This window comes from Bos taurus, chromosome 17 (assembly GCF_002263795.3).
Source record: "Bos taurus isolate L1 Dominette 01449 registration number 42190680 breed Hereford chromosome 17, ARS-UCD2.0, whole genome shotgun sequence".
NCBI classification, from domain to species: Eukaryota; Metazoa; Chordata; class Mammalia; order Artiodactyla; family Bovidae; genus Bos; species Bos taurus.
The window spans coordinates 61,109,946-61,137,904 of record NC_037344.1 but is presented as its reverse complement, the minus strand read 5'-3'; the positions used below and the strand labels follow the sequence as shown (position 1 = coordinate 61,137,904).

General features: G+C 54.1%; 2 protein-coding genes and 1 non-coding gene across 5 annotated transcripts in view; 1 reads left to right on the top strand and 2 right to left on the bottom strand.

The window, feature by feature from the left end:
• RASAL1 (RAS protein activator like 1) overlaps positions 1 to 13,061 on the top strand; it is a 32,730-nt gene extending 19,669 nt beyond the window's left edge. For both annotated transcript variants that reach the window (XM_002694515.6, XM_010814052.4), the window contains 13 exons: positions 229 to 346; positions 454 to 607; positions 995 to 1,059; positions 1,356 to 1,468; positions 3,252 to 3,444; positions 5,696 to 5,833; positions 6,585 to 6,729; positions 8,176 to 8,348; positions 9,773 to 9,910; positions 9,996 to 10,131; positions 10,851 to 10,971; positions 11,915 to 11,991; positions 12,272 to 13,061. In XM_002694515.6, coding sequence (XP_002694561.3) covers positions 229 to 346; positions 454 to 607; positions 995 to 1,059; positions 1,356 to 1,468; positions 3,252 to 3,444; positions 5,696 to 5,833; positions 6,585 to 6,729; positions 8,176 to 8,348; positions 9,773 to 9,910; positions 9,996 to 10,131; positions 10,851 to 10,971; positions 11,915 to 11,991; positions 12,272 to 12,411 — 1,711 coding nt within the window. In that variant the 3' untranslated portion in view covers positions 12,412 to 13,061. The remainder of the gene's footprint in view (positions 1 to 228; positions 347 to 453; positions 608 to 994; positions 1,060 to 1,355; positions 1,469 to 3,251; positions 3,445 to 5,695; positions 5,834 to 6,584; positions 6,730 to 8,175; positions 8,349 to 9,772; positions 9,911 to 9,995; positions 10,132 to 10,850; positions 10,972 to 11,914; positions 11,992 to 12,271) is intronic.
• Positions 8,932 to 9,002, bottom strand: TRNAG-GCC (transfer RNA glycine (anticodon GCC)). The gene has a single exon. It is a non-coding gene; the product is annotated as a tRNA-Gly (tRNA).
• Positions 13,062 to 14,001: 940 nt separating the features above from the next.
• The window catches only part of DTX1 (deltex E3 ubiquitin ligase 1), a 38,902-nt gene continuing 24,944 nt past the window's right edge, over positions 14,002 to 27,959 (bottom strand). For both annotated transcript variants that reach the window (XM_005217811.5, NM_001205734.1), the window contains 7 exons: positions 17,852 to 17,913; positions 17,327 to 17,488; positions 17,030 to 17,091; positions 16,359 to 16,517; positions 16,105 to 16,266; positions 15,928 to 16,017; positions 14,002 to 15,282 (listed from right to left, as the gene is read on the bottom strand). In XM_005217811.5, the coding sequence (XP_005217868.1) occupies positions 15,058 to 15,282; positions 15,928 to 16,017; positions 16,105 to 16,266; positions 16,359 to 16,517; positions 17,030 to 17,091; positions 17,327 to 17,488; positions 17,852 to 17,913 (922 nt within the window). In that variant the 3' untranslated portion in view covers positions 14,002 to 15,057. The remainder of the gene's footprint in view (positions 15,283 to 15,927; positions 16,018 to 16,104; positions 16,267 to 16,358; positions 16,518 to 17,029; positions 17,092 to 17,326; positions 17,489 to 17,851; positions 17,914 to 27,959) is intronic.

Sequence of the window (27,959 nt, the reverse complement as noted above, 5' to 3'; positions counted from 1 at the left end):
ACCTTGGCTGGATCTGTTTACACTGCCTGCCTGTGTCCATTCCCGTTTATACCCATCAATACCTGTTCACCCCTGTTTATACTGCCCACGCCTGTTCACACCTGCCCATACCTGTCTTGTCTGACAATTATCCATGCTCTTTACCGGCGCTCACACCTGCCTCTCTTGGCTCTCCGCCCCTGCCCATACATACTTACGTTCCTTTTCCTGTGTTCTGGCCCCGGCCAGCGGGAGCTTGGGTGCTCTGAGGCTGAAGGTGCGCCTGACCGAGGACTCTGTCCTGCCCTCACGGTACTACCAGCCACTTAGGGAGCTGCTCATGGAGTCGGTGCTGGGGCCAGCAGAGGTGGGTGCGTCACTGGGGGTGTGTGTGGGGAATCTGGATCATGGCCACACCCTGCTTTGGGGTCCCAGGGCCCCAGGCCACCTCTCCTGCCTCCTGTCCTTGTGCAGGAGGATGCCGCCAGCCCCTTGGCTGTCCTGGAGGAGTTGACCTCGGGTGACTGCCGCCAGGAGCTGGCCACCAAGCTGGTGAAGCTCTTTCTGGGCCAGGGCCTGACTGGGCCCTTTCTGGACTATCTCACCCGGCGCGAGGTGGCTCGGACCAGTGAGTTGCCTGCATGACCACCCCCAGGCATCACTCCCCAAGGATGGGTCTGCAGAGGGTCTCAGAGAGAGATTTGGGGAGCTCAGGGAGAAGAGGGGCTGCTGTGTCTTTGTGTGTTGGGGTGACAGGGCCTAGGAACCCCCAGCCAGCTGGGAGCATGGTCTTGGGTTCAGGACCTGGTTTTACTACTCATGTGCTGTGTGACCTTAGGCAGCTCACTTAACCATTCTGGGCCTTTGTACCGTGAAAGGAGTTGATGTGGCAGATCTCCTCGATTCCTGAGGCTGAAAAGATCATGACCACTGCCCCCGCCCCCACCTTGGGTGGGTAGGGTGAGATGGATCCAGCCCCCTACATCCCAGCAAACGCTTCTCTCTGTCCTCTCAGCTGACCCCAACACCCTCTTCCGTTCTAACTCCCTGGCGTCCAAGTCAGTGGAGCAGTTTATGAAGGTGAGTAGGTGAAGGCCTGGGGGGCTGGTGGGCAGTCCGGCGGCTGCTTCCTCATGGGGACTCCCTTCCCGGTGCTTACTTGGAGCCCAGAGCTTGGCCGGCCTCAGGTGGCCCTGGGCAGCCGAGCTGGGGGGCTGCTGGCTGGCCTCACCCTGAGTTGCACCCCAACCCCAGCCCAGAGGCAGGTCTCCACCTCTCTCTGAACCTCTCCCTGCATGGTCCCCCCTGCCCCCAGCTCATGGGCACACCACGGCCTCACCCTCAGCCCCACCCCGTGTGGTGCCCCCTGCCCCCAGCTCGTGGGCATGCCCTATCTGCATGAGGTCCTAAGGCCAGTGATCAACCGCGTCTTCGAGGAGAGGAAGTACATGGAGCTGGATCCCTGCAAGATGGACCTGGGCCGCACCCGGTGAGCCACACCTGAGGGATGAACCTGCCACAGCCCCCTCGTCTGCCTGTCAGACCTGTCAGGCTGGGTCTGTGCCTTCTGCCACCCCACCCCTCCTTCCTGCTTGGGAACCCTTATGTTCTACAGTCTTACAGCCTCCCCTGAGAGCAGCCAACCCCTTAGACCGTGTGGTGCGGTGGTTCTAGGCGGGACTCTAAGACATGAGTGCCTGGGTTCAAACCTCAGATCTGCCATTACTGCTGGGCAGGTTATTTCAAGCCTCGTGAATATCTACCTGATGGACTGTCGGGAGAGTGAACTGAGTCATATACACGAAGCCCAGCACTAACCAGTACTCCAGAAGTACTATTATTTCTATTATGGTGGTAGTGGTGGCTGAGGCCCCTGGGGGAGGGTCTGTGGCAGAGGTTGGCTTGCTGCAGTGCTTGATGACATGGGTTAGGGAGCAGGGCAATGCCAGGGTTGGGGGGTCATTCCATTTCTCCTGGGCTCCTCTTTTCTTTCCAGGACTTTTTCCCTCCAGCTCAAGCAGGTGGGCTTGTTCCTACCAAGCCATCAGAGCTGGCTGCTGGGCAGTCCACAGGGGACCATGGTGGAGGCAGGAAATGATCTTTCCTTCTCTTTGGGCCTTGCCCAGCAAGTGCTACCCACCCCTTCTGAACACCCGGGAGCAGGCATTAGGACCCCTTTTTACAGATGAGAAACAGCCTCAGAGAGGGGAGGTCACCTGCCTAAGGCTGCACAGCTGGGAAGTTGCCAAGTGGGGATTTGAACGCAGCCCCTGAGTAGAAGGGCAGAGTCCATCTGTGAAACCCCAAGGCCAGGGCTTTTCCCAGAATACCTGGCAAAGACAGTAGGACTCAGTGGGTGCCCGCAGGGAGCAGGGGCATCTGGGAACTGGCCAGGACAGGGTGCAGACAGACTCTGAAATTGGCAATCCTGAGTTCTAATCTATGTTCTGCCACCTATTGGCAAGGGGACTTCTCTGAGCCTGTTTCCTCATCTGTTAAATGGGAACAATCAGGCTACTTAAAGTGACCTTGGTGGCTCAGAAGGTAAAGAACACACTTGCGATGCAGGAGACTTGGGTTCAATCCCTGTGTCAGGAAGATCCCCTGGAGAAGGGAATGGTTATCCACTCCAGTATTCTTGCCTGGAGAATTCCATGGACAGAGGAGCCTGGGGGGCTACAGTCCACGGGGTCACAAAAAGTTGGACACAGTTGAGTGACTGAGCACCCCCCCCCCACACACACACACGTGTATGTGCCAAGCAGTAGGCTGAGTGCTGAGTTTGTAGCAGGAAACAAATGGACACAAATCTGTCTTACTGGGGAAGACAGGTAATATTAATAAACAAAAGAAGACTCTTGCAGGTGATTAGTGAAATGGAGGGAAGTAAAGTGAGGGAGGGTCGTGGGAAGAGCCAGGGAGGTCACAGGGACAGCCTCACAGAGAAGGGGGTGTGGAATCTAAGGCTTGGAGGAGGTGAGGGAGGGAGTCGTGTGCAGGTCTGCTGGAAGATGTTCCAGGCAGGGGAAACAGAAAGTGCAAAGGTCCTGGGGCAGCAGTGCGTGTCTGGCAGGTCTGCACTGGAAATGCAGGGAACCCGGGTCCATGCTGGTGAGCAGTGGGACAGAGATGGCCTCTTTGAAGAGGTGACTTCCCACAGGGGGAATGGACCAGTAGGAGGGGAGGCCACGGAGAAGGGATGAGAAGGTGGGTGCTCTCTGAGCTTAGTAGGGGCTGGCTTCTGAGGCACAACCCTCCGCTTGCTTCTCCAGGAGAATCTCCTTCAAGGGTGCACCCTCCGAGGAACACGTGCGTGAGGCCAGCCTGGGGCTGCTGACGGGCTACCTGGGGCCTATTGTGGACGCCATTGTGGGCTCCGTGGGGCGCTGCCCATCCGCCATGCGCCTCGCCTTCAAGCAGCTGCGCCAGCGCGTGGAGGAGCGTTTTCCCCAGGCGGAGCATGAGGTGGGTCAGGCGGTCTCATTGGGGGACACTGAGGCTGGGGAGGGGCAGTGGCTTGTCCAGGGCCACAGGGAGAGGCAGGGGAGGAGTGGGACAGAACCTGGGCTACCCACCCTGAGGTGCTGTGTGTCTTGGCAGAAGTGGGGACAGTGTTCTGGCAGGATCTGGGGCCCAGGGGTGATGATAGTGGTGATGATGAGGATGATAATAGTAACAGCAGCTAACACTACATATATTGGGACTTCCCTGGTGGCTTAGTGGTAAAGAATCCACCTGCCAATGCAGGAGATGCAGGACACACCGGTTTGATCCCTGGGTCGGGAAGATCCCCTGGAGAACATAGCAACCCGCTCCAGTATTCTTGCCTGGAGAATCCCACAGATAGAGGAGCCTGGCGGGCTATCGTCCATGAGGTCTCAGAGTCAGATATGACTGAGCGACCAAACAACCACCACAACACTATATACTGCCCTCTCTAGGGGTCAGACTTTGTTTTACATATTTATTACCTCATCTAGTCTTCACATCCACCCTGTGAGGTGGATGCCAGTATTATCCCATTTTACAGAGGAGGAAACTGAGGCCCAGAGAGGTGAGGTGCTTTGGCTAAGAGTCGTGGACTCAAGGCTCAGCCTCCAGACTTGCAGAGGGAATCTCTCCCTCCCCCCATCCTCCTCCTCCTCAGACCTGAGCCGGGGCCTCCAACTGGGACGAGGCTGATTTACACTCCACACTGTGGGGCTCTTGCCTCGGCCGCTGGTGGAGGTGCTAAGTGGGACACATCCGCAGCTGGGGGCGGGGGAAGCGGGAGACCAGCTCCCCAGACAGCCTGGCCCTTGCGGGAGGAGCCCTGATCAGTGACACCCAAGTGTCCCCCAGGTCTCAGCCCCCATGGTGAGCGGTGGCCACGGGCAGGGAACAGAGACTTCCTCATGCTCACGAAGATGGAGGGGGCCAGAGAAACCCAAGCAGCCCCTCTCTCTGCCGCTCTGACACCTGGTTCCTCCTCAAGAAAGGAGGAAGTTAATGAGCTGACGTCAAAGGCTAAAGTTACCCAGGAACATGGCGGGCTGGGGTGGGGGGCAGCCTAGGGGCAGTTTGGGGTTCCAGATCTGTGGGACCTCCTCCCCCATCTCTGAGCAGCCCCAGGGACCCAGCTCCTGGCAAGGCTCAGCGTCAATGCAGAGGTGCCCTGGAAACTTGGCACATACCCGGAGAGGGTATTGTCTTATGTGTGAATACAACCCCTAAATAAACACAGCAACATATTCTCGGGGGCTATATATAGTTTGTGAATGTGATGGGTAGGTGAGGAGCCGTTTGGAGGGGGTCAGCGCCCAGGAGAGAGACATGCCTCTTCCCAAGTCCCCTCTGGAGCTAGGGGAACCAGCCTTATGCGCAGGTGGCCCAGGCCTGGGTCTCACACGAAGGGCCACCATGTTTTACAATTTGTGGAGGGCAGAGGCTGGGACTGGGGGTTGTGCAAGAAGCCAGCTGAACTGGGTTTGCTACCAAGCCTCAGTTTCTTCATCTGGAAAATGGGGATAGTAGTACTACCCCATGAGATTGCTTGAGGAATTGTGCAGGCTTGTGCAGGCTTAGTTTTTGACACCCAGTAGCTAGTGTTGAATGCAGGACAGTGTGATGAAGGGCAGAGTTCAAATTCTGCCTGGGTTCAAATTCCTGGCTCTGCCACTTATTGCTGTGTGACCTTGGGCAAGTGACCTTCCCTCTCTGGGTCTCAGTTGCTTCCTCTGCAAAATGGAGACACAGAACCTCCAAGGGTGAGTATTAAATAAGCAAATACATGGAGAAATATTTGGCCTGTTGCTATTCATGATCAGAAATCACAGATCTGGGTTTCAATCCTGCTTCCTCTACTCATCAGCTGCGTGACCTGGGGCAAGTCAGTTGACATCTCTGAGCTTCTGCTTCCTCAGCTGTGAAATGGGAATAATGATGATGCCTCTTTCACAGGGCTGTGCCCTTTGCACAGTGCTTGGCACAAAGCAGACTCTGAGGATGTTTGGCTAAGTCTGATGGTGCAGAATTGGTATTATTACTCCATTTTCCAGGTGGGGAAACTGAGGCCCAGAGAAGAAAAGCCTCCTTGACAGACCAGGATGGCCTCCTGAGCCATGTCCCCTTCTACTTCTTCTCCCTGTACCACCGATCCTTTGTCCTTGCTGTCCCAGTTTCCCCAACTGGGAAGTGGGTTTGGAGGACCCCTCTCACCTGCTGCTCCTCTCCACAGGACGTGAAGTACCTGGCCATAAGCGGCTTTCTCTTCCTGCGATTCTTCGCACCTGCCATCCTCTCTCCAAAGCTGTTTGACCTCCGGGACCAGCACGCGGATCCCCAGACCAGCCGCTCACTGCTGCTGCTTGCCAAGGTGCAGGCAGTGGAGGGCTCCCCGCCAAATCCTGGGTGTTCTTAGCCAGGGAGGAGCATGGGAGGACCAAACTGGGAGGCCAGACCAATGGAAGACCCAAGTGAGGCCCAGAGAAATCTGTTTGACATGGCACCTTCAGCTTTTTAAAGATTAATTAGACTGCACCAGGCCTTAGATGTGCCATGTGGGATCTTTAGTTGCAACATGTAAACTCTTAGTTGTGACATGTGGGATCTAGTTCCCTGACCAGGGATTGAACCTGGGGCCCCCTGCACTTAAAAGCAAGGAGTCTTAGCCACTGGACCATGAGGGGGAATTCCCAGCTTTTCATCCAGAGTGTGAAGGCTTTCATTTTGCTCTCAATTCCCTCTTTGGAACAAAACCCCTCCCCTTCTGGGGGAAGGTGGGAAGCAGGCTGGCAGTCATTTACACTTTAGTATGAATCAGACCATCATTCACCAAGGGGCCACATTTGGAGGTTCTGATGGGCTCAGGTATGTATGATGAGATCAAGCAGTCCTGAATGAGGTTATTTGGGTTCTAGATGGGGGACAGAATAAAAGCACTGGGGATACACATCTGTGCGCAGAGAGGGACAGATATCTTTTCAAGCAGGTGTTTATATCACTTTCTCCTTTCATTGGACACTGATTTGGGAGCCAGGACTCTGGGGCTGTTCTGGGTCCACAGAGGCCCTTCCGCGCTGGCAGTGACCTTGGCCCTGGCAGCGCCCCCTGCTTCTTTGCTCCAGGCTGTGCAGAGCATTGGAAATCTGGGCCAGCAGCTGGGCCAGGGCAAGGAGCTGTGGATGGCCCCCCTACACCCCTTTCTGCTGCAGAGTATTTCCAGGGTGAGAGACTTCCTGGACCAGCTGGTGGAGGTGGATGGGAAGGAGGGTGAGTTCCCATGGCCCTGCTACAGCCAACTTGTCACTCTACGGGACCCTCAGGACCTACCCGTCCACCACCCCTCCCCAACCCCAGCACTCACCGAGACTGTGCACCTGTGGGTCAGCTAGTCAGTCAACGAACGCTTCCTGGTATATACTGTGTTAGGACCCAGGGATGAACAGATGCAGGCCCTCCAGACTATTTCAGCCCCTATGGAGATGTGAGAGGGGATCGTGGCATGGTACTTACTCCATCGATAGCTATCTATTAAGTGCCTGCTATGTCCTAGACACCGGTCCAGGGTCTGGGGACACAGCAGTGGGTGGGTGAGACAGAAGAAGCTCCTGCTCATGTGGAAGTTTTATTCTAGTGGAGACAGTAGGCAGTAAACAAGATGAGTTAGCAAATCATATGGTGTGTTAGGAAGAGATAAGTGCTAAGGAGAAAAAATAAAGGAAGGAAGGGAATATTGGGCTGGGGGTGGCAGATCAGCCTTTTAGAGAGGGTGGCCAGGAATGGCCTCCCCAGGGTGATATTAGAGCAAAGACCTGAAAGAGAACAGAGAGGAAGCAGTGAGGATCCTGGGCAAGTGTTTCAGGCTGGGGACAGTGTGTGCAAAGGCCCTGGGGTGGACAGTGAGGGGGCGCCAGTGAAGAAGAATGAACGAGAGGGAGTGGAGGAGAGGTGAGGGGGCAGGTCGTGTGGGGCTGCTGGAAGGATTTAGGCTTTTACTTGGAGTAAGTGGAGCCACAGGGTAGATTCATTTTATTAATATTTAAGTATTTATTTATTTGGCTGCGTCAGGTCTTAGTTGCGGCATGTGGGCTCAGTAGTTGTGCAGGCTTAGTTGTCCTGAGGCATGTGGGATCTTAGTTCGCTGACCAGGAATCGAACCTGTGTCCCCTGCATTGGCAGGTAGATTCTTAACCTCTGGACCCCCAGGGAACTCCCCATGGGATAGTTTTAAGCAGAGGAGTTAGGGATGAGTCTATATCATAATGTGGGGCCCAGGTCATGAAATACTTGGGTCCAAATCACCTAGAAGCACCCTGTGGAAATGTGGAGGCCTGGTTGTGACCTGGTGGGGTCCCTGTATGCTGGGGGTGGGGGGGCCTGTGTCTGGATCCCCTAAGGGTAGCTAGATCCAGGGCATAGTGACTAGCATCCAGTCACTCCCTGGACTGACTCCGTAAAGCGTGGCTCCTCCTGCTGGTGCCTGTACATCCCTCAAGTTGGAAAGGGATCACCAAGGCCAACTTTGGGGCCCCCACTCCCTGCCACCCCCATTCCCTTCCCCAGCCCTCAATAATACCATTCTCTTTGGAGAAAGTAGAGTCCATCTTATTCATCCTTCCGCCTCTCGGGGGGCCAAGAATCCCACTCCTCCATGAGACCCTCGGAAGGTGGAGCCTGGGTGGGAAGGGTTCCCAGTCCCCTCTTCCCATTTTCCAGAGGCTGGGGGCCCAGCCAGGGCCCTGGTCCCGCCCTCAATGACTGTCCGAGAAGGCTACCTACTCAAGCGCAAGGAGGAGCCTGCCGGCCTGGCCACACGCTTTGCCTTCAAGAAGCGCTACTTCCGGCTCAGCGGGGAGATGCTGTCCTACTCCAAGAGTCCTGAGTGGCAGGTGGGGCTCCAGCCCGAAGTGGAGGGACTTCCACGGTGGCCTCCCTCACAGTGCTGCCTCTTTGTACCCAGGGGGATACTGAGGCCCAGGAGGGGACAAGGACTTGCCCAAGGTCCCAAAGCAGCTTAGCAAACTCAAATTCCAAGGCCAGGCTCTGCTAATACCTGTGAGTCCAGGTGGGCACAGAACAGGTACAGGCAAACGCTTACACATACCATCAGATGATCTTCAGCATGTGCACCTGTGGTGGCTGGGACGTACCCACCCAGATGTGGACACTCCCAGGGCGTGGACAATGCTTAGCCCTCCTCAGCTGTTTCCATGCAGGTCTCTGCCCGCACACCATGCATGCTAAGTCACTTTGGTCATGTCTGATTCTTTTGTGAGCCTATGGACTGTAGCCTGCCAGGCTCTTCTGTCCATGGGATGCTCCAGGTGAGAATACTGGAGTGGGTTGCCATGCCCTCCTCCAAGGGATCTTCCTGACCCAGGGATCAAATCTGAGTCCCTCTTGTCTCTTGCATTGGCAGGCAGGTTCTTTACTACTAACCCCACCTGGGAACCCCAAAGGGGATGCTGTGGCTGCATGGGCTGGGAATTGAACCTGGGCCTCCCGTGTGGCAGGCGAGAATTCTACCACTGAACTACCCATGCACCCAAGTGCTATAGAGACTCACAGAAAATTGGATCTCACCCAAAGGTACATGCACTCATATCCAGGCTTTCGTTCACCCATCCATTCACCCATCAAGCACTTATCAAGTACCTACTATGTACCATGCAGTGTTCTAGGTGCTGGAGATACTGCAGTAAACAAAACACAAACTCCCTGCTCTCGTGGGGCTGCCATTCAAGTCTAGCTCAAACTGAGACACCCACGGGGATCTACCCATTTCTGTGTCTGCACACCCACAAATCATAACAGCTACCACTGGAGACGGTGTCCACACTTATTCTTTCTACTTTATCAGCAGAGTGCAGATTCTAGAGTTCAACTCCCTGTCCAGTTCTGGCTCCACCAGCTGAGTGGCCTCTGGAGGGTCCTTTATTCTCTTATGGCTCAGTTTTCTCATCTGTAAATTGGGAGGAATGATGGACCCAGCCTCAGAAATCTGTTGTCATGATGAAATAAGTCGGTGGGTGTAGAGTGCTTAGAACCACATCCCAAGTGCAGTAGCAGGGATTGCCATGGTGATGGTGATGATGATGGAAACTGATGCCCAGAGAAGTGATCACTGCGAGAGTGATTGCGGGACTCACAGGGCCGACAAGTGGACACGCACATAGCACAGATGCACCAGGCTGACTGTCCCCATGCCGGAACACACCGCCCGCTGCACACACCCACAGGAAAGCTGTCCCTAGGCCCAGTCTCCCTGGCCCCTGGCCCTAGCCTGCCCTGCAGCGAGAGTCCTCTCTCCCAGGTGCGCTCGTCCATCCCCGTGTCGCACATCCGAGCCGTGGAGCGCGTGGACGAGGGCGCCTTCCAGCTGCCGCACGTGATGCAGGTGGTGACGCAGGACGGCGCGGGGGCGCCGCACACCACCTACCTCCAGTGCAAGGTGAGGCGCCGCCACCATGGGGGAGGAGCAGAGGGCGCCTCTGGGGTCCCAACCCATCTCTGACTGCCCCTCCATCTCCCCGCAGAACGTGAACGAGCTCAACCAATGGCTGTCGGCCCTGCGCAAGGCCAGCGCCCCCAACCCGGACAAGCTGGCCTCCTGCCACCCCGGTGCCTTCCGCAGCGGGCACTGGACCTGCTGCCTCCAGGCCGAGCGCTCAGGTGAGGGGGCAGGGCGGGCTCAGGCTCCGCCCTCCACACCTGTCAATCGCAGGGTGTCCCACCTCCGCCTGGGCTGCCCTGCAACCTTGAGCAAGTAACTTAACCTCTCTCTGCCTTAGTCTCCTCAAGTGTAAAATGGGCCGGATGATAATGTCCACCTTGTAGGGCTGCTGTGAGGATTAAATAAGTTGATATATGCAAAGCGATTAGAACGCTGCCTGTCACACAGATACTTTTTTTCAAGTGCCTACCAAATGCCAGGCTTGTTCTCAGGAAAATAAATGAATAACCAGACAATTGTAATACAGTGTTACAAATGCCAAGATGAGGCTTTTGAGATGCCAGTGAACCCTTCTGGCCCAGCCCCAGGGTAGGACAGCAAGAAGGGCTTCCTGGAGGAGGTGTGGCTCAAGTGTGACCTGTGAGAAGAGTAAGAGTTAAGTAGTGAAGTTGGAGAACGGGACAGAGGAAGAATGTTTCAGGCAGAGCAAAGACAGGCTGAAGGATCGAGAAAGGTCTGTGTGGCTGAGCCTAGAGTGTGGGAGGGGCATGGAGAGAAGGGAGGCTATTGCTCTGTTGGGTGAAGGCAGGGGCAGTGTAGCTGGAAGGAAGCAGTAGGTTTGAAGAGTGGTTTTAGAAGTCTGAGGGGCGGGGCTTGCCCATGGAGGCTCTGGAAGGGGAATGCGAAGCTACAGATGATGCCGCTGTGTCGCCCCCAGCTTCCGGTTGCAGCCGCACGCACTCGGCCGTCACCCTGGGGGACTGGAGTGACCCGCTGGATCCCGATGCTGAGACCCAGATGGTGTATCGGCAGCTGCTTCTGGGGCGGGACCGGCTCAGGTGGGTCCCACCCCATGATCACCGGTTCATTCTTCCCGTGTACCTCTGATGAGCTTCTGGGTGGGGACAGGCTCTAGGGGAGGACTGTTGCCATCCTCAGGTGGGCTCTGATACAGAACTAGATCTTGGGACCTTTTTTTTTTTTCACTTTGGCCATGCCACACGGCATGTAGGGTCTTAGTTCCCCCACCAGGGATTGAACCCTTGCCCCGGGACATTGGAAGCTCAGAGTCTTAACCACTGGGCTGCCAGGGAAGTCCCATGGATCTTGAGATCCTCTGATACCCAGGACTCCCGAGACACAAGTGGATGTGTGTTCCCACCCCCTCTTGGTTGATCTCAGGGTCACTGTAACTCAGTGATGGAGATTTGTTCCAGCTTACAGTGTGAGTCCTGAAGCTGGCCTGCCTGGGTTCAAATCCTGGACAGGCTGTGTGAAACTTGGGCGAGTTGCTTACCTTCTCTGTACCTCAGTTTTCTCAGTCTGGAAAATTAGGGTACCAACAGTCCTTACCTCATGGGGTTGTCCTGAGGACCGAAAGAACTCATACAGGTAAAGCACTTTGTAGGTGCCTGGACACATCGTTAGCTTTCTATATAATAAAAATATGAAATATAATACCCTTTCTAATAATAAAGGGTAACAATTATTATTATGCTGTGCAACCTTAGGCAAGTTGCTTTAGTTCTCTCTGTCTCAGTGGTCATCTGTGTAATGGAGCTCCTAGTAAGTATCCACCTGTGTTTTGTGCTAATTAAATGAGTTTATACATGGAAAGGGCTTGGAATAGCATCAGACACTCTATGTTTGCTGTGATGATGATGGCAATGGTGATGATTTAGTGGGAACCTGTAATGTTTCCTTCAACCAGCAGAATTTCTGGGTTCGAGAGCAGGATTGGGATTCAGGGACCAGCCTGGTTTTCTCCCTCTTAACTTTCAGGATGAAATTCCTTGAGGATTCCAACATGGATACAACTCTGGAGGCAGCCACAGAGCAGGGTTCCAGTGCCATGGAAGGTAAGGGGATAAGGAAATCCCTTTTCTTTCTCTTCTCTGGTACCTCCCACAACTTGCCAAGAACCTCCCACCCTGGTCTCTGAGCCCCTTCTCCCTCACCCCCACTCTCCTGTTTGCAATCCACCAGCAGGTCAGGGAGCTGCATGTGCCCGGCTCTGGCACATTTTAGGATTCTTGGGGCACCAGGCACATCCAGAGTCTGAGGAAGCCACTGAACCGGAATTAGAGCAGCCTGCTGTGGCCTGGCTGAAACGCTATGGCCTCCTCTTCTCTCTCCCAGGGGCCTGTACTGATGCCCTGGCTCGGCAGAGGGAGGCAGCTGCCCGCCTGCTGAAGGTGCTCACAGACCTGGACCAAGCCCACGAGGAGTTCCAGCAGCAGGAACAGGGGAAGGTGGTTTCGGGCCCCCTGAGGCCCTAAGGAGATGCCAGAGTCAGCCTGGAAGGAGGAGGGAGGAGCCAGTGGGCCCTTCTCAACATCCCCTGGCCCAGGAATCCCCTCGTGGCTGCCCTGCACCTCACTGATGCTGTGACTTGCAGGCTCCTATAGATATCCTAGTCCCATGTGTCCTAAGCCCGGAACCCAGGCATGGAAGTCCTTTGGCTGGGGACCAGCCTTGCACTGAATGAATCTCTCCCTCTGGGTTGAGGCAGACTGGAGTGGATGGAATAAGGAATCTGACTTCCTTGGCTCACCTTGAGGTCTCTGCTTCACTGGACTGGCCTCTACCCACACTGACTAGGGCAGCCTGGCCCTGAGCCGCTAGATACAGCTGTACCTGAAGCCCTGACGCCCATGTGGCCTTGTTGCCCCAGACAGGCACTAAAATGGGCTCAACCCCTTCCTATTTTCATGTCTGCCAATCCCTGTAACCTCACTGATCCTCCTGAACCCTGTCCTTGGCCAAGAATCCTAACCACAAGCTTCTACAATCAGGGGCCCCCAGGAATAACTGAGGCTGAGAGCCCAGTGCCTGACCCAGACCCCTGAAGCCTGAGAGACCTCAGGCCAGGCTCTTTCCCTCTCTTTGAGCCTCAGTTTACCCTGTATAAAATAAGTGAGAGAGTTGATATGTGTGATTTTCAAAATGGGTTCCATGGCGATAGCATAGGAAACAGGGAGAGATTTCTCAGTTGTGGTTCACAGATACCCTGTGGGAGAAGTATCAACTGGATACCCTATTCTCAGAGTATCTGCTGGAAATGCAGCTTCCTGGATCAACTGAATTAGAATCTGAGGAGCATGAGGGCAGGCATCAGGGCTTTCAGGTGATGTGGATTGCACGTGAGATTTGAGGATCACGGGGCTGGGTGATTTTATATTGAGGTGAGCTTTTGTTTGAGAATGAATCGCAGAAGTTAAAATGTTGGGGAATACCCAACTGGCAGGATTGGAAGGGTCTCCAAATATTCATTTCCCGTTTTGTATTAACTAGAGGGTAGGACAGAAACGTGAAGAACCAGGAAAGATGCGGTGCTATCCCAAAGGTGCCCAGCAGGGGTCGCCTGGAGCTGCAGCATTCACTACAGCCTCCCAGCCTCCAGGGATGTGAGAGGTTGATAGGAGACTTGCTGCAGATCCTGGGACAGGTCCTTGTCTCTTCCTAGACAGAACCTGGTCCTCCTCCCTGAGGGCAAAGACTGGGATTCTGAGGTTCTAGAAAGCCATCACGGCGTCTCCCAGCTCCCCCTTGTTTCCTGGAGGTTCCCAGCCTGAGTTCCTCATTCCTAGTCATTGAACCCGGGAGCTGCGTGCATTGCCTTGCACCTGTGCTTGAGTACAGAACTTCACCTTGTACCCTCTTGGGGACTAGGATTGGGAGGGTCTGCCTCTGCCACCATCACACCCCCAGGACAAGAGAAGCGTGGGGACCCTCCATCTCCAGCTGCCCTAGCCTGACAGGGACAGTGGTCTTGAGTCGCCATTTTGTGGCAAGCTCCCCCATGGGATGGACTGAAGTCCCCCAGAAACAGAGCCACCCACGCCCCTTCTTGACAGGAAAAGACCCAGTTGAGGAGGAGAAAGACCATTTATTTCTCCACCCACAGTGGGACTGGTAGATTTTCAAAAGAGCAATCGCTGGCGTCCCTTTAAATCTTGGCTGACTTCCACCATGGCAGCCAATCAACAGAGGCGGAGCTGGTGAGTTGCCTGGGCAACAGGCCCCTGGTTGGCCGAGACTATCAGCCACCCCACTGCCCACTCCCGAGGAAAGGGAAATGGACTCTTTGCTGTCTGGTCTGCTTTTTAAACCTGCTGGCCTAAGCCAGGCCTGACTCGTCTCGCTCCTGAAGCCAGAAGCTCCAGCCTTTGGATCTTGATGTTAGGAGTGATTTGGTGGAGAGAATGGGGTGGGGAAGGAAGGAAAACAGTGCCTTTATCAGGGACAGACATAAGGCTCGGGGATGGGAGGGGAGGAGGTCAGGGTCCCAGAAGGATGAAGAGACATAAGCACAAAATAAGATTCTCCTAGTCTGTCTCCCTGTCCCGCCCTTTTGCAAAACTGCTGAATATCTGGGGGCTTCCACCCCGTGGGCCATCAGTGGGTGGCAGAGATGGGAGGATACTGAGCTTCCCAAATGCCCGCTTTTCTCCTGGAGCCCTATTGGGCCCCCAGGTGCTAGCCCTGAGTCCCCTGCTTGCAGACAAGCCTGTACAGATGCGATAGAGACACAGATGGGAATCCATATGCGGTATCACAGGGGTCTTTCTGTCTCTTCCCCCCCAGTCTGGGGGTAAGTAGAGGCACGTGGGTGTGCGTGCATGTGTTCAACAGGACACGTGTGTTTGTGTGAGGGGGTGGGGCTCTGTCTTTTTAGCAGGGAGGTTGCTATGGTTTCCGGTACACCCTTGCGACCCTCTCAGGGGAGCTAGGGTCAAGCCGGCTGGCCTGCCATCCTCCCATCATCCCAACTGCTACCAGCCAAATTCCCGGAACGCTCCTGGCTCCTCCTGCAGGCTCCTCCCCAGCCCTGAACCTGGGCCGCCAGGACACACCCGGCGGGCGGAGGGAGGCATGTGCCGGATCAGGGGCAAAGCAGGAGGGAAGGTGGGCAGCCTCGGATCTCAGGCCTTGGCCACAGCCTCAGACACACCCTGAGCTGTGAGCTCCGCCAGCACGTTGTCTAGGTAGCTAGCGTCCGGGTAGCCATGGCCCGTCAGGTTGGATCCAAACTCGGTCTTGTGGTGGATCTCATTCCACACCACGGTGTCCGACTCGCCTGTGGTGTTGGACGTCCCGATGGTGAAGATGAGTCTCCGCTCCCAGGCGGTGATGAGCAGCCGCAGCACCTGGAGGGCGGGGCAAGGGGCGGGGCAAATGGGGGCGAAGCGAGCAAGGGTCACAGGCAGCACGGCCCACGGCTAGAGTCCCTCCCCGCCCACCCTGAGGTTACCCTGCAAGATTCCCCAAGGCCACCCGGTGTGCTCACTTCCTTCCCTAGACTGACTCCCACTCTGAGCTCCCCCAGTAAAACCCCTTTCCATGTTATCAGCCTATTTCTTTGAGGTGAAGACTCTCAAACTGATGACCCTCAGCTGTATTTGGCTTGAACCTCACGCTGTGTTAAATAGCCGCTTCGTTCCTTCGTTGGCAGTATTCAAAAACCTGAAGGTTTCACGTGAAAATCAGAATTTCTGGCTTCTTTTGAAAAACAAAAAGTAAAAGCCGACACTCTTCTGGTGTGGCGGTGAAGAGTCTAAACTGCTTGGGTTCAAATCCAGACTCCTGTGTGACCCCACTGTGTGACCTCGGACAAATGACTTGCCCTCTCTGAGGCTTTGTTTATCTCTAAGAAGACCTTGACCTCAGCGGGCTGGTCAATGAAATGAGGTTTTGAGGTCGCTGGCAGGGCTAGACACACGCACACTAGATGGCTATGGTCAGTGCTGGGGCCCCGGCCTGCTCCCACACACCCTTGCCCCTGCGGCACCCACCTTCCGGCCCTTCTCATTGTTGGGCAGATAGCAGTGGCGTGGGAAGCCTCTTGCAGTGAACTTCTTGCCTGGGTTGGGGTGCTCAGGGCCCTGTGGGGAGGGGCAGCAGGGGGCTTGAACCACAGACGGCAGTGGGGAACCGCTGGCGAGTTCAAAGTCAGGGGCCTGAGGGCTCACCTGGATGCCAGTGGGGATGTCATAGACGATACGGATGGTCTGGGTGTCAGCGAAACCGGGCAGCGAGTGAGGGATGAGGTGAAACTCCATCTTCCCGGGCGGCTGAGTGCCCGTCTTCTCCCCGTAGATGGCCTTGCAGGTGGGGCACTGCAGGCTGCCATCCTGGGGCGGGGAGTGGGGGGTGGCTGTGAGGTTCCCAGGTGTCTGGGCCCCTCCCCAGCCCTCCTGTCTGCTCCCCCTGCCCGCCAGCCCACCTTGTTGCCATTGGAGTACATGGCCACGAGGCACAGCAGGTGGTACATGTGGCCACAGCGGCCCAGGCGGCCCACAAGCTCAGGTCGCACACCCTTGTGCCGAAGCACACCCTCGTAGCCAGAGGCCGTGACCAGCCGCTCCATGCAGATGGTGCAGTCCTGGGGTCGGGGGGAGCACAGAGAGGAGACTGAGGACTGGGGAGGGCAGGACACCCCCATGTCAGCACTGCCCCTCAGCAGGGGCCAGACCCTCAACCCCCGCAAGGCAGCAGACCGCCCCCTCTCTGGCCTCCATCTGTCAAAGGGAGGGGACACCCCCAGGTACTGAATTCAGGTGCATGGCAGGGGAAGAGATGGCTCCCTCACACTCCCTCCAGACATAGTCAAGGCTTAACTATCGAAAACAAAGCTTAAATACATTTGGTGGAAAAAGATGGGTAAAAATAAGATGCAAAAACTGTTGATCATCAAAAGGTTGATAAATGTGATTCTGTTAAACATAGCATTGCTGTTTATCAAAAGATGCTGTAAAGACAGTGAGAAGGCAAACCCACAAACTGGAAGAAGAGGCTGAAACACACAGAACCTCACAAGGAGGGGGGTGCTGGGGTCTCCATCTCTGGAGGGGAGGCTGCCTGCCCTCCGCCCCTCCTCCTTGCCCAGGGGCTCACCTCATCAGGTGGGTTCTTCACCTTTTGCATGTACCTTCGAACCACATCTTCAGGGTTCTTACCTGCAAGGACAGAATTGGACTGGGCTTGACTGTACCCAGAGTCTAGCCCTGAGGGCAAGGCTCAAGACAGGGGTCTTGAGGGGTAGGGTCAGAAGCTGTAAGGGCTGGTGGGAGTCACATGTCAGGGGTTGCTTGAGGTTTTATGTAATCAGAGTTGGTGGTGGATGGGGCCAGAAGAGCTCAGATGGGTTAGCAGGGTTAGTTCAGGGGTCAGGGTCTAGCTTAGGAGGCCTACTCTTCTTCAGGTGCTTCTTCTTGGTCTTGCGGCACACCCCGGGCACGCCAGGCACGGGCTTGACGTCGCTCTTGCTCACCGGCGGTGGGTGCAGGATGGGCTTGGGGGCCCGGGTCAGGCAGACGGGCAGCCCCGCGGCGCAGAGCAGGATCCCAGTCATCCCTGCGAGACACCGAGCAGCGATAGTCAGGGGGCGGGGTGCTCATCCAGGCCCTGTCCACCCTGCTGTCCCATCGTCGAGAGGACCCTTGGGGTCTCTCCCCAGACTCGCCCACCTGGTGCACCCAGGAATCCTCGGATGGGTGGATGGGGTGTGTCCCACGGACAGTGCTCACTCAGCCCCACCCGAAGTTGAAGCCAAGTTGAGAGCCTTCTGCCGGCCCCGCCCACCCCAGAGTTGTAGCCCAATGGTAGGGGATGTGCCCTCTTGGCCACGCCTACCAAGGGGCGGAGTCAATGGGCAGACAGGTGGCGCCGCCACCTTGTGGGCCCCGCCCTTCTTTTCCGTCCTTGACTGGACCTCACCTGCCAGGGCCGGGTGGACTGGCCCTGTACCATTCAAGTTCTTCACCGGGAGCGCGGGGACCCTGAGAGGAGAAGAGAAGAGACTGTAGCCTCCCCAGACCAGATCAGGGGCCCTTGCTTTGCCTTCTGTCTCTGGCTCGTGGGCATGCCCTGACTCCTTTGTGACTGCCCCAGTCATCTAGAATGACCACTAGAGAATTCCATTCCTACTGACAGCCTTCTGTCAGTATTATCGGGTGGAGTGCGGCAAGGACCTCTGCCCACCACCCCGTGATAATGGAATGAACCCTTAGACTTAGTACTGACCCTCTCTCACTCCACAGCTGACCTCCTCCCAGGTGAGAGAAGTTGGCTCCCAACTGTTCCTTTTCATTGACTATTGTGTCTGAAACCCAACTATTCGTGACGTTAGCCAAACTTCTCTCAAAGTTTGCTGATACCCATAAAAGTTCTGGGAAAGAAGGATTTAGGGATCACCAAGGAGCCACTTCACTGTCTCCCACCAGGACATTCACAATGTATGTGAATGTATTAAAGGCTCTGATAAGTCCTGCATAAGGAAACAGGTTAGCTGTGGCTAATCCAGGTTTTCCAAAGACACTGGATGACGAACGTTTTCCCCCTCTGGAGTATTTATTGATGTCAGTTCTGGTGACTAAGGCATTATCCCCTCTTCACATGAAAAGGTCTCAGGAAAATGTAGCTTGCCTCCCCTCTTTGCTCTTCCTTCTGGAGAGATCTGGCTTTTGGCATCATTCAGAGCTGCTTTCATATTTCAGCTCAACCATTAAGCAGCTGGATGGAGAAGGAAATGGCAACCCACTCCAGTACTCTTGCCTAGAAAATCTCATGGACGGAGAAGCCTGGTAGGCTACAGTCCATGAGGTCACAAAGAGTTGGACACCACTGAGCAACTTCACTTCAACACAACAGCACATCACCACATCTCTCGTAAATGTGTTTCCTCATCAGTTAAATGGGGATAATATGGCACCTCCCTTTCAAGAAGATCCCTTGGAGAAAGGAATGGCTACCCACTCCAGTATTCTTGCCTTGAGGATTCCATGGGCAGAAGAGCCTGGTGGGCTACAGTCTATGGGGTCACAAAGAGTCAGACACAACTAAGCAACTAACATCTTCACTTTTTTTTTTTTTTTTATGGCACCTCCCTTACATATGCTGTGAAGAGTCAGTGAAAGTCTACACGTAAAAGGCTGAGCACATTTCCTAGTACCTACTACAGACTCATAGTTTTAACCATCATCACTATCATCATTGGGCTTCCCAGGTGGCACTAGTGGTTAAAGAACCTGCTTGCCAATGCAGGAGACATAAGAGAAATGGGTTCAATCTCTGGGTTGGGAAGATCCCCTGGAGCAGGGCATGACAACCCACTCGAGTATTCTTGCCTGAACTGAAAAGAGGTCAAACCAGGCAATCCTAAAGGAAAACAATCCTGAATATTCATTGGAAGGACTGATGCTGAAGCTCCAATACTTTAGCTACCTGATGCGAAGAGTCGACTCATTAGAAAAGACCCTGATGCTAGGAAAGATTGAAGGCAGGAGGATAAGGGGACAACAGAGAATGAGATGGTTGGATGGCATCACCAACTCCGTGAACATGAGCTTGAGCAAGCTTTGGGAGATGGTGAAGGTCAGGGAAGCCTGGCATGGGGTCGCAAAGAGTCAGACATGACTGAGCGACTGAACATCAACAGGCACCATCATATCACCATCACTGTGTAATCCTGGTTAATTTCACCTCTTTTGCACCTCAGCCCACTAAGTCATGGTATAACTTCTCACCATCTTGGAGAAGAAACCACTAAGGCATTGCAGTGATAAGCTTGGGAGAGTCACTTAACCTCTGTGCTCCTCAGTCTCCTTATCTGTAAAATGGGGATGATAATACCTGTCAGGAGGGTTGAAGGAGGAGGCCTGCTGTGATCTGTGCAATACACCCATCTGAGTCCAGACTTCAGAGTTTAGCTTTGTGGGTGAACTGGTATCTTTCTGTGGATGGGCATGAAATCAGATGGGGAAGTTTTGATAAGGAGAAGGCGTGTAATGAAAGCCAGGGACCAGGGACTTCCCTGGTGGTCCAGTGGTTAAGATTCCATGCTCTCAATTCAGGAGTCCTGGGTTTGATCCCTGGTCAGGGAAGTAGAAGGAAGATTCCCCATGCCACAAGTAAGACCTGGCACAGCAACCCCCCCAAAAAAAGCCAGGGGCAGCCTAAAGGGTGAGGGCAGTGACAGCTGGGGAAGGTGCTGCTGCAGCCCACTTGGCATGCCTGCTCAGGTCTGAGCACGGTCAGTGCCGTTTGGACACCTGCCCCGGCAGGCGCAGTCGGCACCAGCGAGCTGAAGGGAAGGTGTCTTTAAGCCAGTGGTACACTTGGCAGGTTTGTGTGCTGCTTCAGTGGGTCCAGAAACACACACACACACACACACACCCTTGGAACGTGGGCTATATATGCATGCACATGTATAGGGAACATGCCAAGTGCAATAGAACACAGCTTCATGCACACATGGAAAACACTGCACAGACAGGCACACACCCCTGCAAACATGCCGCCCCCTCTGTGTACACACACACTCCAGGGATCACATGACAGTTACACGCACACACAAGTGTACCCACAACCCAGGAGGCCCGCTTCCTATAGAGATACAGACACAGATACACGAATACTTGGGGAACGTGCCACACACTCTTGCACACAAACACACAGACACACACCAGGGAATACACACCATGCACACATACACACAGACACACCTCAGGGAACACACTCCATGAACGCACACAGGTCTAGACATAGACACACACTTCTACACAGAGAACACCACAGAAATATGTACTCACACACTCCAGGGAACACAGCGCCCAGAAAAATACCCACATGCAGACACCACAAAGACATTCAACTGGACAGGAGAAGCCGGGTGGGACAGACTGGTCCACACACTCTGACCTACACTCCCCCACACTGACATGCAGACACTTGACTGGGAGGCTCCCACTTTACACACACAGTAACACACACATGCACAGCACACAGCCGTCATTTTGTGCCTGCCCAGCATCACAGGCTTACACCCAGTCAGCTGGGATACCCCTCCCAGACCCCACCCCTGAGGGGGTTGGCAGCGTCTGGAGCAGACATCGGGGTCTCCAAACACTCTGGTGACCTGGAGTCACTGAACATAGCTCCTGAGGGAAGTGGAACAGAGGAGAGGTACCATGGGGCCCCCAGGCTTGGGTAGCTGAGGTGTGACAGGGGAAAGATGCTGTGCCTCAGTTTCCCCATGTGTAATGGGAATAGAGTCTTGCAAAGGTTCAATGGGATAAAGCATGCAAAGCTCATAGTCTGTTGCAGGGGTGAGAGAGGGGATGTCTTGAGTTTCTCCTCCTTGCAGTCTTCCAGGACCCAAGGGATGGGGGGTCCATCCCCCCCTTCCTGGGATCTGTCATACTCCTCCAGGACATTCCTGAAGGGAGACCACCACTCTAATCTCATCCCCCTCCCCCATCCTCTTTTTTTGTTGTTCTTGGCCACACTACACAGCATGTGGAATCTTAGTTCCCTGACCAGGGATTGAACCCACACCCCCTGCTCAGTGGGACCACAGAGTCTTAACCACTGGACCAACAGGGAAGTCCCCCAGTCCTCTTATAAGATAGCATGGAGGCACATCTGGCTTCTCCTCTTTCTGCTGTCCTTTGAAACACTTCCATTGTATTATTGTTGTTAATATTATTGGCATGCAGATCTTAGTTCCCTGACCTGGGATTGAACCTATGTCCCTGGAAGTAGAAGTGTGGAGTCCTAAGCACTGGAGAGCCAGGGAATTCCTTAGAACACTTCCAATATAGACAGACTGTTAGGGTCCTCTACATATCCAGGGCTTCCCCATCCCCTTCGTTCCTTCCTTCCCTCCTATCTCATGAGAAAACAATCCTTCCCTCTCTCCAGGGCTATCTGTAAAATGGGTGGAAAGAAAAATATTTAGCATGAGGACCACCACTTCTTGTCTCCCACCTGTGGCAGACATCACTAATCCATCACAGCACTCTCTCGAGCCAAGCAGAATCATCAGCACAGATTTCCAGGGAGCCTCTACCAACCAGCAAGGACAGTTGGCTACCTCAGGTCTATATGAAGCACAAAGTCTGGTCTGGCTCATGACACTGGTCATGCTGAGCCTTTGGCCAGGGAGTTAGAAAGTGGGGTGAGGGGACCCCAGAAAGGGACTGTTTTAGATCTTAGCAGTCCTCCAATCTCTGGCACCCTTTAAAAACCACAGAGCTCTGGGTTACAAAAATCAGTCTTGCTCCTGGGAGGAGGGCTGTGAGTAAGGTGTGATGGTGGAGCTGTTTTGTATTTACCCATCGGCAAGCTGAGGGACAGTCCCCAGGTGGCCCCCAGCTCTCTCAATCTGCAGGCCCCTGCGAGAACCCAGGGTAGCAAGGTTCCCACGATGCCGGAGCGTGGGAACCACCCAGGCCCCCTTTTGATGTGGGATGCACTGTTTCCTCCCCGTCAGTCAGTGAGAACATCCTCTTGCCCTGGACAGGAGACCGCTGCCCGCAGGCCTCCGGGAAGGAGGGGCGGGCTTTCGCCCCTGGCTCCGCCCTCTTCGCCCCCCGCCCCCCCCCCCCACCCCCGCCAACGCCCCGGCATGGCAAAGGGTCAGAGGAGCCCTGCAGGCCTGAAACCTGTTCTGACCAGAAGCCAGGCCTGGCTGACCCAGGGCAGGGATGGGTCCAATGCCTTGCCCATCTCTGCTTCAGATTCTGTTCCTCCTGTACTCTCAGTCCCTGCTGGCTCTTACCTTGCTTAGAGTAAATTCCAGCCTCTCTACTGTATGGGCTTCCAGGGTGGCACTAGTGGTAAAGAACCCACCTGCCAATGCAGGAGACATAAGAGATGTGTTTTTGATCCCTGGGTCAGGAAGATCCCCTGGAGGAGGGCACGGCAACCCAGTCCAGTATTCTTGCCTGGAGAATCCCCATGGACAGAGGAACCTGGCAGGCTATGATCCATAGGGTCACATAGAGTGGGTCGTGACTGAGCGACTTAGCACGCGCACATTACCATATGCAACACAGCCAGTACCGATCCCTTGAACTCTTTTTTCCTGTGCTTCCCGCTCTATCCACTCCACCTCAGCCTCCTGGTTTCCCTGCGGTTCTGCAAACAGGTCAGGCACATCCTCACCCCAGGGCCTTTGCACTTGCTGACTGCTCTTCCAGAATGCCCAATTATCCTCATGTTCTGCTCCCGCACTCAACACAGGTTTCTGCTCAAATGTTACCCTACCAGAGACCTTCCTTGCCACTTTAGAGAGGCCTCTGCTTTTGCTCTTACCTTACTTAATTTTATAATATGATATATAACTGATATAACATTAATTATATTATCATAATATAATTATACATAACTAATATTATATATATGTATAAAATATCACAGTCTGATATAAAAGTCTATAAAAGACTTTATAAAAGTCTTCCATATGACCAGATCCTCCCTGGCACTGTAACCTCATCTCTTACCCTCTCCATCTCTCTACTCTACATGCTTCTGCTGTTGCTCTAAAATGCTGAGCCCTGCAACTTCCCCGGTGGTCCAGTGGTTAGGAGTTCATGCATGGGGCATGGGTTCGATCCCTGGTTGAGGAACTAAGGTCCCAAATGAATATATATATTCATTGTATATATTCAATGTATATATATACACACACATACACACACACACACATATATATAATAGATGAGACATTGTTATATATATATATAATAGATGAGACGTTATTCTATATATATGTAAAATAACAGTGTCTCATCGATTAAAATAATAATAAAATGAACTGCTGAGCCCTTTTGAGGCTTGTGCACTTGCTGCACCCTCCGCCTGAAGGCTTTTCCCACAGAGGCTGCTGTAGCGCTGCCTCGGGCAGGAAGACCTTCCTCACCACCCACTGTCACCGCTAGTACATGGCATGCAGTAGATTTTCAAGAAAGACTTGTTGCATGAAAGAAGGAAGGAAGACTGGATTTTACAGGGATGTTCTGAGGTGATGCTCAGGCACAATCTCCCCGTGAATTTTTTTTTTTTGCACACATTGGAAGTGAGCCTTGAAGCAGATGCCCAGAGAAGCCTCTCTGTAGCCTCTGGTCCCCTCAGAGACTCTCTGCCAATGTTCATTCTAAAATGAGCACACTGGACTTCCCTGGTGGTCCAGTGGTTAAGACTCTGCCCTTCCAAGGCAGGGAGTGTGGATTTGATCCCTGGTCAGGGCACTAAGACCCCACAATCTGTGCAGTGTGGCCAAACAATTTTTTTTTAAAAATGCTATGAAGTGAGCATGCTTTGTGGGCATCCGTGGGAACAGCCCGAGTAAGCTTTCTCTAAGAAATTTCCAGAAATGCTTCGCATCTTTCTCAAGGCAGAGATTCCATGGCCAGGCTTTGAGGAACCCTGACCTTTCCTGGAAACTGTCTCAGGGAACACGCCTCACACAGATGGGCTGGGCACGGGCGGGGGGCAATAATTTCAAGAGCTAGCTATGTTTCAGACTCAGCTGTATACCCTCCCTCCGTCATCTGATCGTCCCATTCTATAGAGGGGGAAACTGAGGCACAGAGAGGTGAAGTCACTGGCCAGCAAGTGGTAGAGCTCAAATGTGAGCCCAGAATGTCAGATTCTAGTCTGTGCTCTTCTCCACACACACAAAACCAAGTTCTCTCACCCTGGTTCAGAGACTAAGGCAGGAGGCTGTATTTGAGAAAAAAATCTCCCCAGGATGAGTCTGGAAAAGGGCATTTGGCTCCTCTCTCCTTCTTTTGTCAAAAGACAAGCAAAGAGAGATGCCTCGTGCCTGCTCTGGCTGGGGGGCCGCATTCAAAGGCAGGATGAGATACCGTGGGGAGGGCTTCCTAGATAACTGTTCCTCACACCGTTCCCTGCCCTTTCCTGTCTGGCTACCTTTGCCACACTGTACTCACTGCCTGTCCATACGGTCTATTCTCAATTCACCTCTTCTCTTTGAAGACAGGTTTCAAGGTCACCATCTTCAGGAGGGTTTTCTAATCTACCCCCAGTGAATACATAGCCACTTTTTTTTTTTGACATGCCATGTTGCATGATGGATCTTATTTTCCCAACCAGAGATTGAACCTCCTGCCTCCTGCATTGGAAGCCCAGAGTCTTAACCACTGGACCACCAGGGAAGTCCCTAAGCAATTTTAATTCCCAGGGGACTGCGTTTATCTTTTCTTTGAGGACACAGATGTTTCCTGACTCCCTTTCTAGCTGTGGAGTTTCACCCCATCTCTTCCACCAGATTGCAAGCTTCTGGAAACTTGTCTAAGCCAGCTCTGTGACCCCAGGATTGAAGATGAAACTGGGCATAAATGGGTTCTCAGTAAGTATTGAGTGGAGGAGTTCAACCAACTATGGAATCGATCTGCTTCTTCTGGGGTATCTTCAGAGGGGGGCCTGGTGTCCTTAGAAGCAGTAGTTCTCATACCAAATGTGCTCCCAGAGACAAGGTTGGAGCAGGGATGGCAAACGCATGACATGTGTATTAATACTAGTACTGCACCTGTGGCAGACATCACCAATCCATCCCAGCACTCCTTTCCACTAAGCTAAAGGACTCCAGAAGGTCATTCCCATTCAAGCAGAGATGGCACATGAACTGAAATCTGTTTGTCATTTATCCTGCAGATGACGGAACTGAGGCCCAGAGAGGGGAAGTGACTTCATGAAGGTCACCCAGCTGGTTAGCGGCCCTGGAGTTTCTGAGTCAGAGGCCAGAGCTGAGCCCATCAGGCTGATACGTGGGGCTATCTGTAGGTGAGCCAGCCTTCTGAGCCCTCTGTGCCTACAAGTGGGGCAAAGCTTTTGACCTGGGCCCTGGAGCTGGCTCAGGCCTGGGAGAGCTCACTGGGGGCTGCATGAGTGGGTACATTTGCCTGATCTGGTTGCTCCTTTCTTTCCCAGGCAACGAGGGGGTCCAAGACCCCAGGGACACAGGAAACCACATTGACACTCCCTATAGTTTCCATCCACCTATCTAGGCTGGCCTCCCTGTCCTCTCCCTCCCCTCCATGTCCCCGGCAGGCTCCAGGCACGTCACAGTCTCTGATGGTGGTTTCAGGTCCCCCAGTGGGCCTCCCTGGACACCTGGCGCTTACCCCATGACCCCTTGGGAAGCCCCTGGAGGTTCAGACCTCAGCTATTTGGGTCCAGGTGGTTGAGGACGGGGCAGAAGTGGGAACGCCACATCGTGGGGAGAAGGAAGTTAAATAACACATGGCACCTACCTCCCTGGACCTGCTCCTGTGACCTGCACCCCCTTCAGTGCCCACTCCTTCTGTACCTGAACTCTTGTCCTCCACAGTCCGGGGTCAACCAAATCCCCACCCCCACGCCCCACAGAGCCAGAGGGCTGAGAACATCACAGTAAGCTCCAGGGAGGTGCCCCACGGGGCCAGCCAAAGCCACAGACCATCAACGGCTGCTGTGGCCTGGTTCACTTCCCCTTTCCTCGATCGAGCACCCCTCGGGCTGCCTGAACAAGCCGCTGACCTTCTACGGGCCTCAGTTTCCCCCTCTGTTAAATGGGTCCCCTCATCCCTGACCCTGTCCACTCCTAAGGATTCAACAGTACCAAAATCTCCTGGAGCGATATTCTGAGGGGTGGTAGTCAGTTAGGGCCCAGGTTTATCTAGAGGCCTGGGGGCTCTAGGTCACCTTCCCCCACCCTCCTGGTCTCTAGCCCGCTTTGCTTGCTTGCTCTGGTGGTTGGGTGGGCGGTGTGGGGAGCCCAGGCAGGGGAAGGGAGGGGAGGGGAAGGCTGGCGGTTCCCACGGCCTGGGGCAGCCACGTACTGACAGGAGTGTGGTTTGGCCTCCCAGGGAGCAGGGCAGGAAGTGCTTCAGGTCTGGGGGGCGGGGTGGGAGGGTGGGGGGATGGGGGTGTTTGACCTCGCGGTGAGGCGCAGGGAGAGCCCAGCAGCCACGAGGGAAAAAGCAGGGTTACAGCCACTGTCCTCCAGCAAGGCCAGGAAAAGGGGGAGAGTGGGCAGCCCAGAGGCCCCACGGGGACACAGTGCAGGAGAGACTTTTCATGGTGTGCCTTTGGGACTGCTGTTTTTTGAAGCATTAAAATGTAATACCTAGCGAAGAGCCGGAGAAACAAAATGTGAATGCTTTCAAACCTAAACGTAAAATCACTGCAAGAAATGAAAAGAAGAAGGAAAACACCCAAACACACCAGCCACATCAAAGCCCCCACCCCCCACCCCCCACCTATCCTCCATGTCCGGAGTGAGCTTGCGACAGCAAAGTCATCCCGGCCTGTCTCCAGCTCACAACACCAGCTGGCTCCCATTTCCCGCAGAGGAAAAGCCAAAGTCCTCAACACAGCCTTCAGGGCCCTACGGGACTGGCCCCATTTCATCTCTGACCTCCTCTCCCACCACACACCCTCGTCGCCTCTGGAGCCACAATGGTCTCCTCGCACAAACCAGGCCTGCTCCTGCCTCAGGGCCTTTGCACAAGCTGTTCCCTCTGTCTACAGTGCTCTCCCCCACCCCAGTTCTCTGCATAGCTTGCTTCTTAACCTCCTTCAATCCTTGCTCAAACGTTATATTCTCAGTGAGGCCTTTTCTGACCTCTTCATTTCCATTTATGCCCCTCCCACTACTCCCTACACCCCTTCCTTTCTTTATTTTTCCTCGGTAGTCACTACTACTCTCTATCACATACTAGAATTTATTTTGTTTCTTGTTTGTCTTTCTCTAGAAATATGAGCTTCGGGAGGGCAGGGATTGTCTGTTTTGTTCATGGCTGGATCTCCAGGGCCCCCAAAGAGTCCTTGGCACACAGAAACTGCTCAATATATTAATAAAAGGATTAACTAGTTAAAAAGACAAGCATAAGCTATAGAGAAGGTAAAAAGAGGGACTTCCCTGGTTGGTACAGTGGTTAAGAAATCGCCTTTCAATGCAGGGGATGTGGGTTCGATCTCTGGCTGGGCACTAAGATCCCACATGCCATGGGACAACCAAGCCTGCAATGGTGTCACT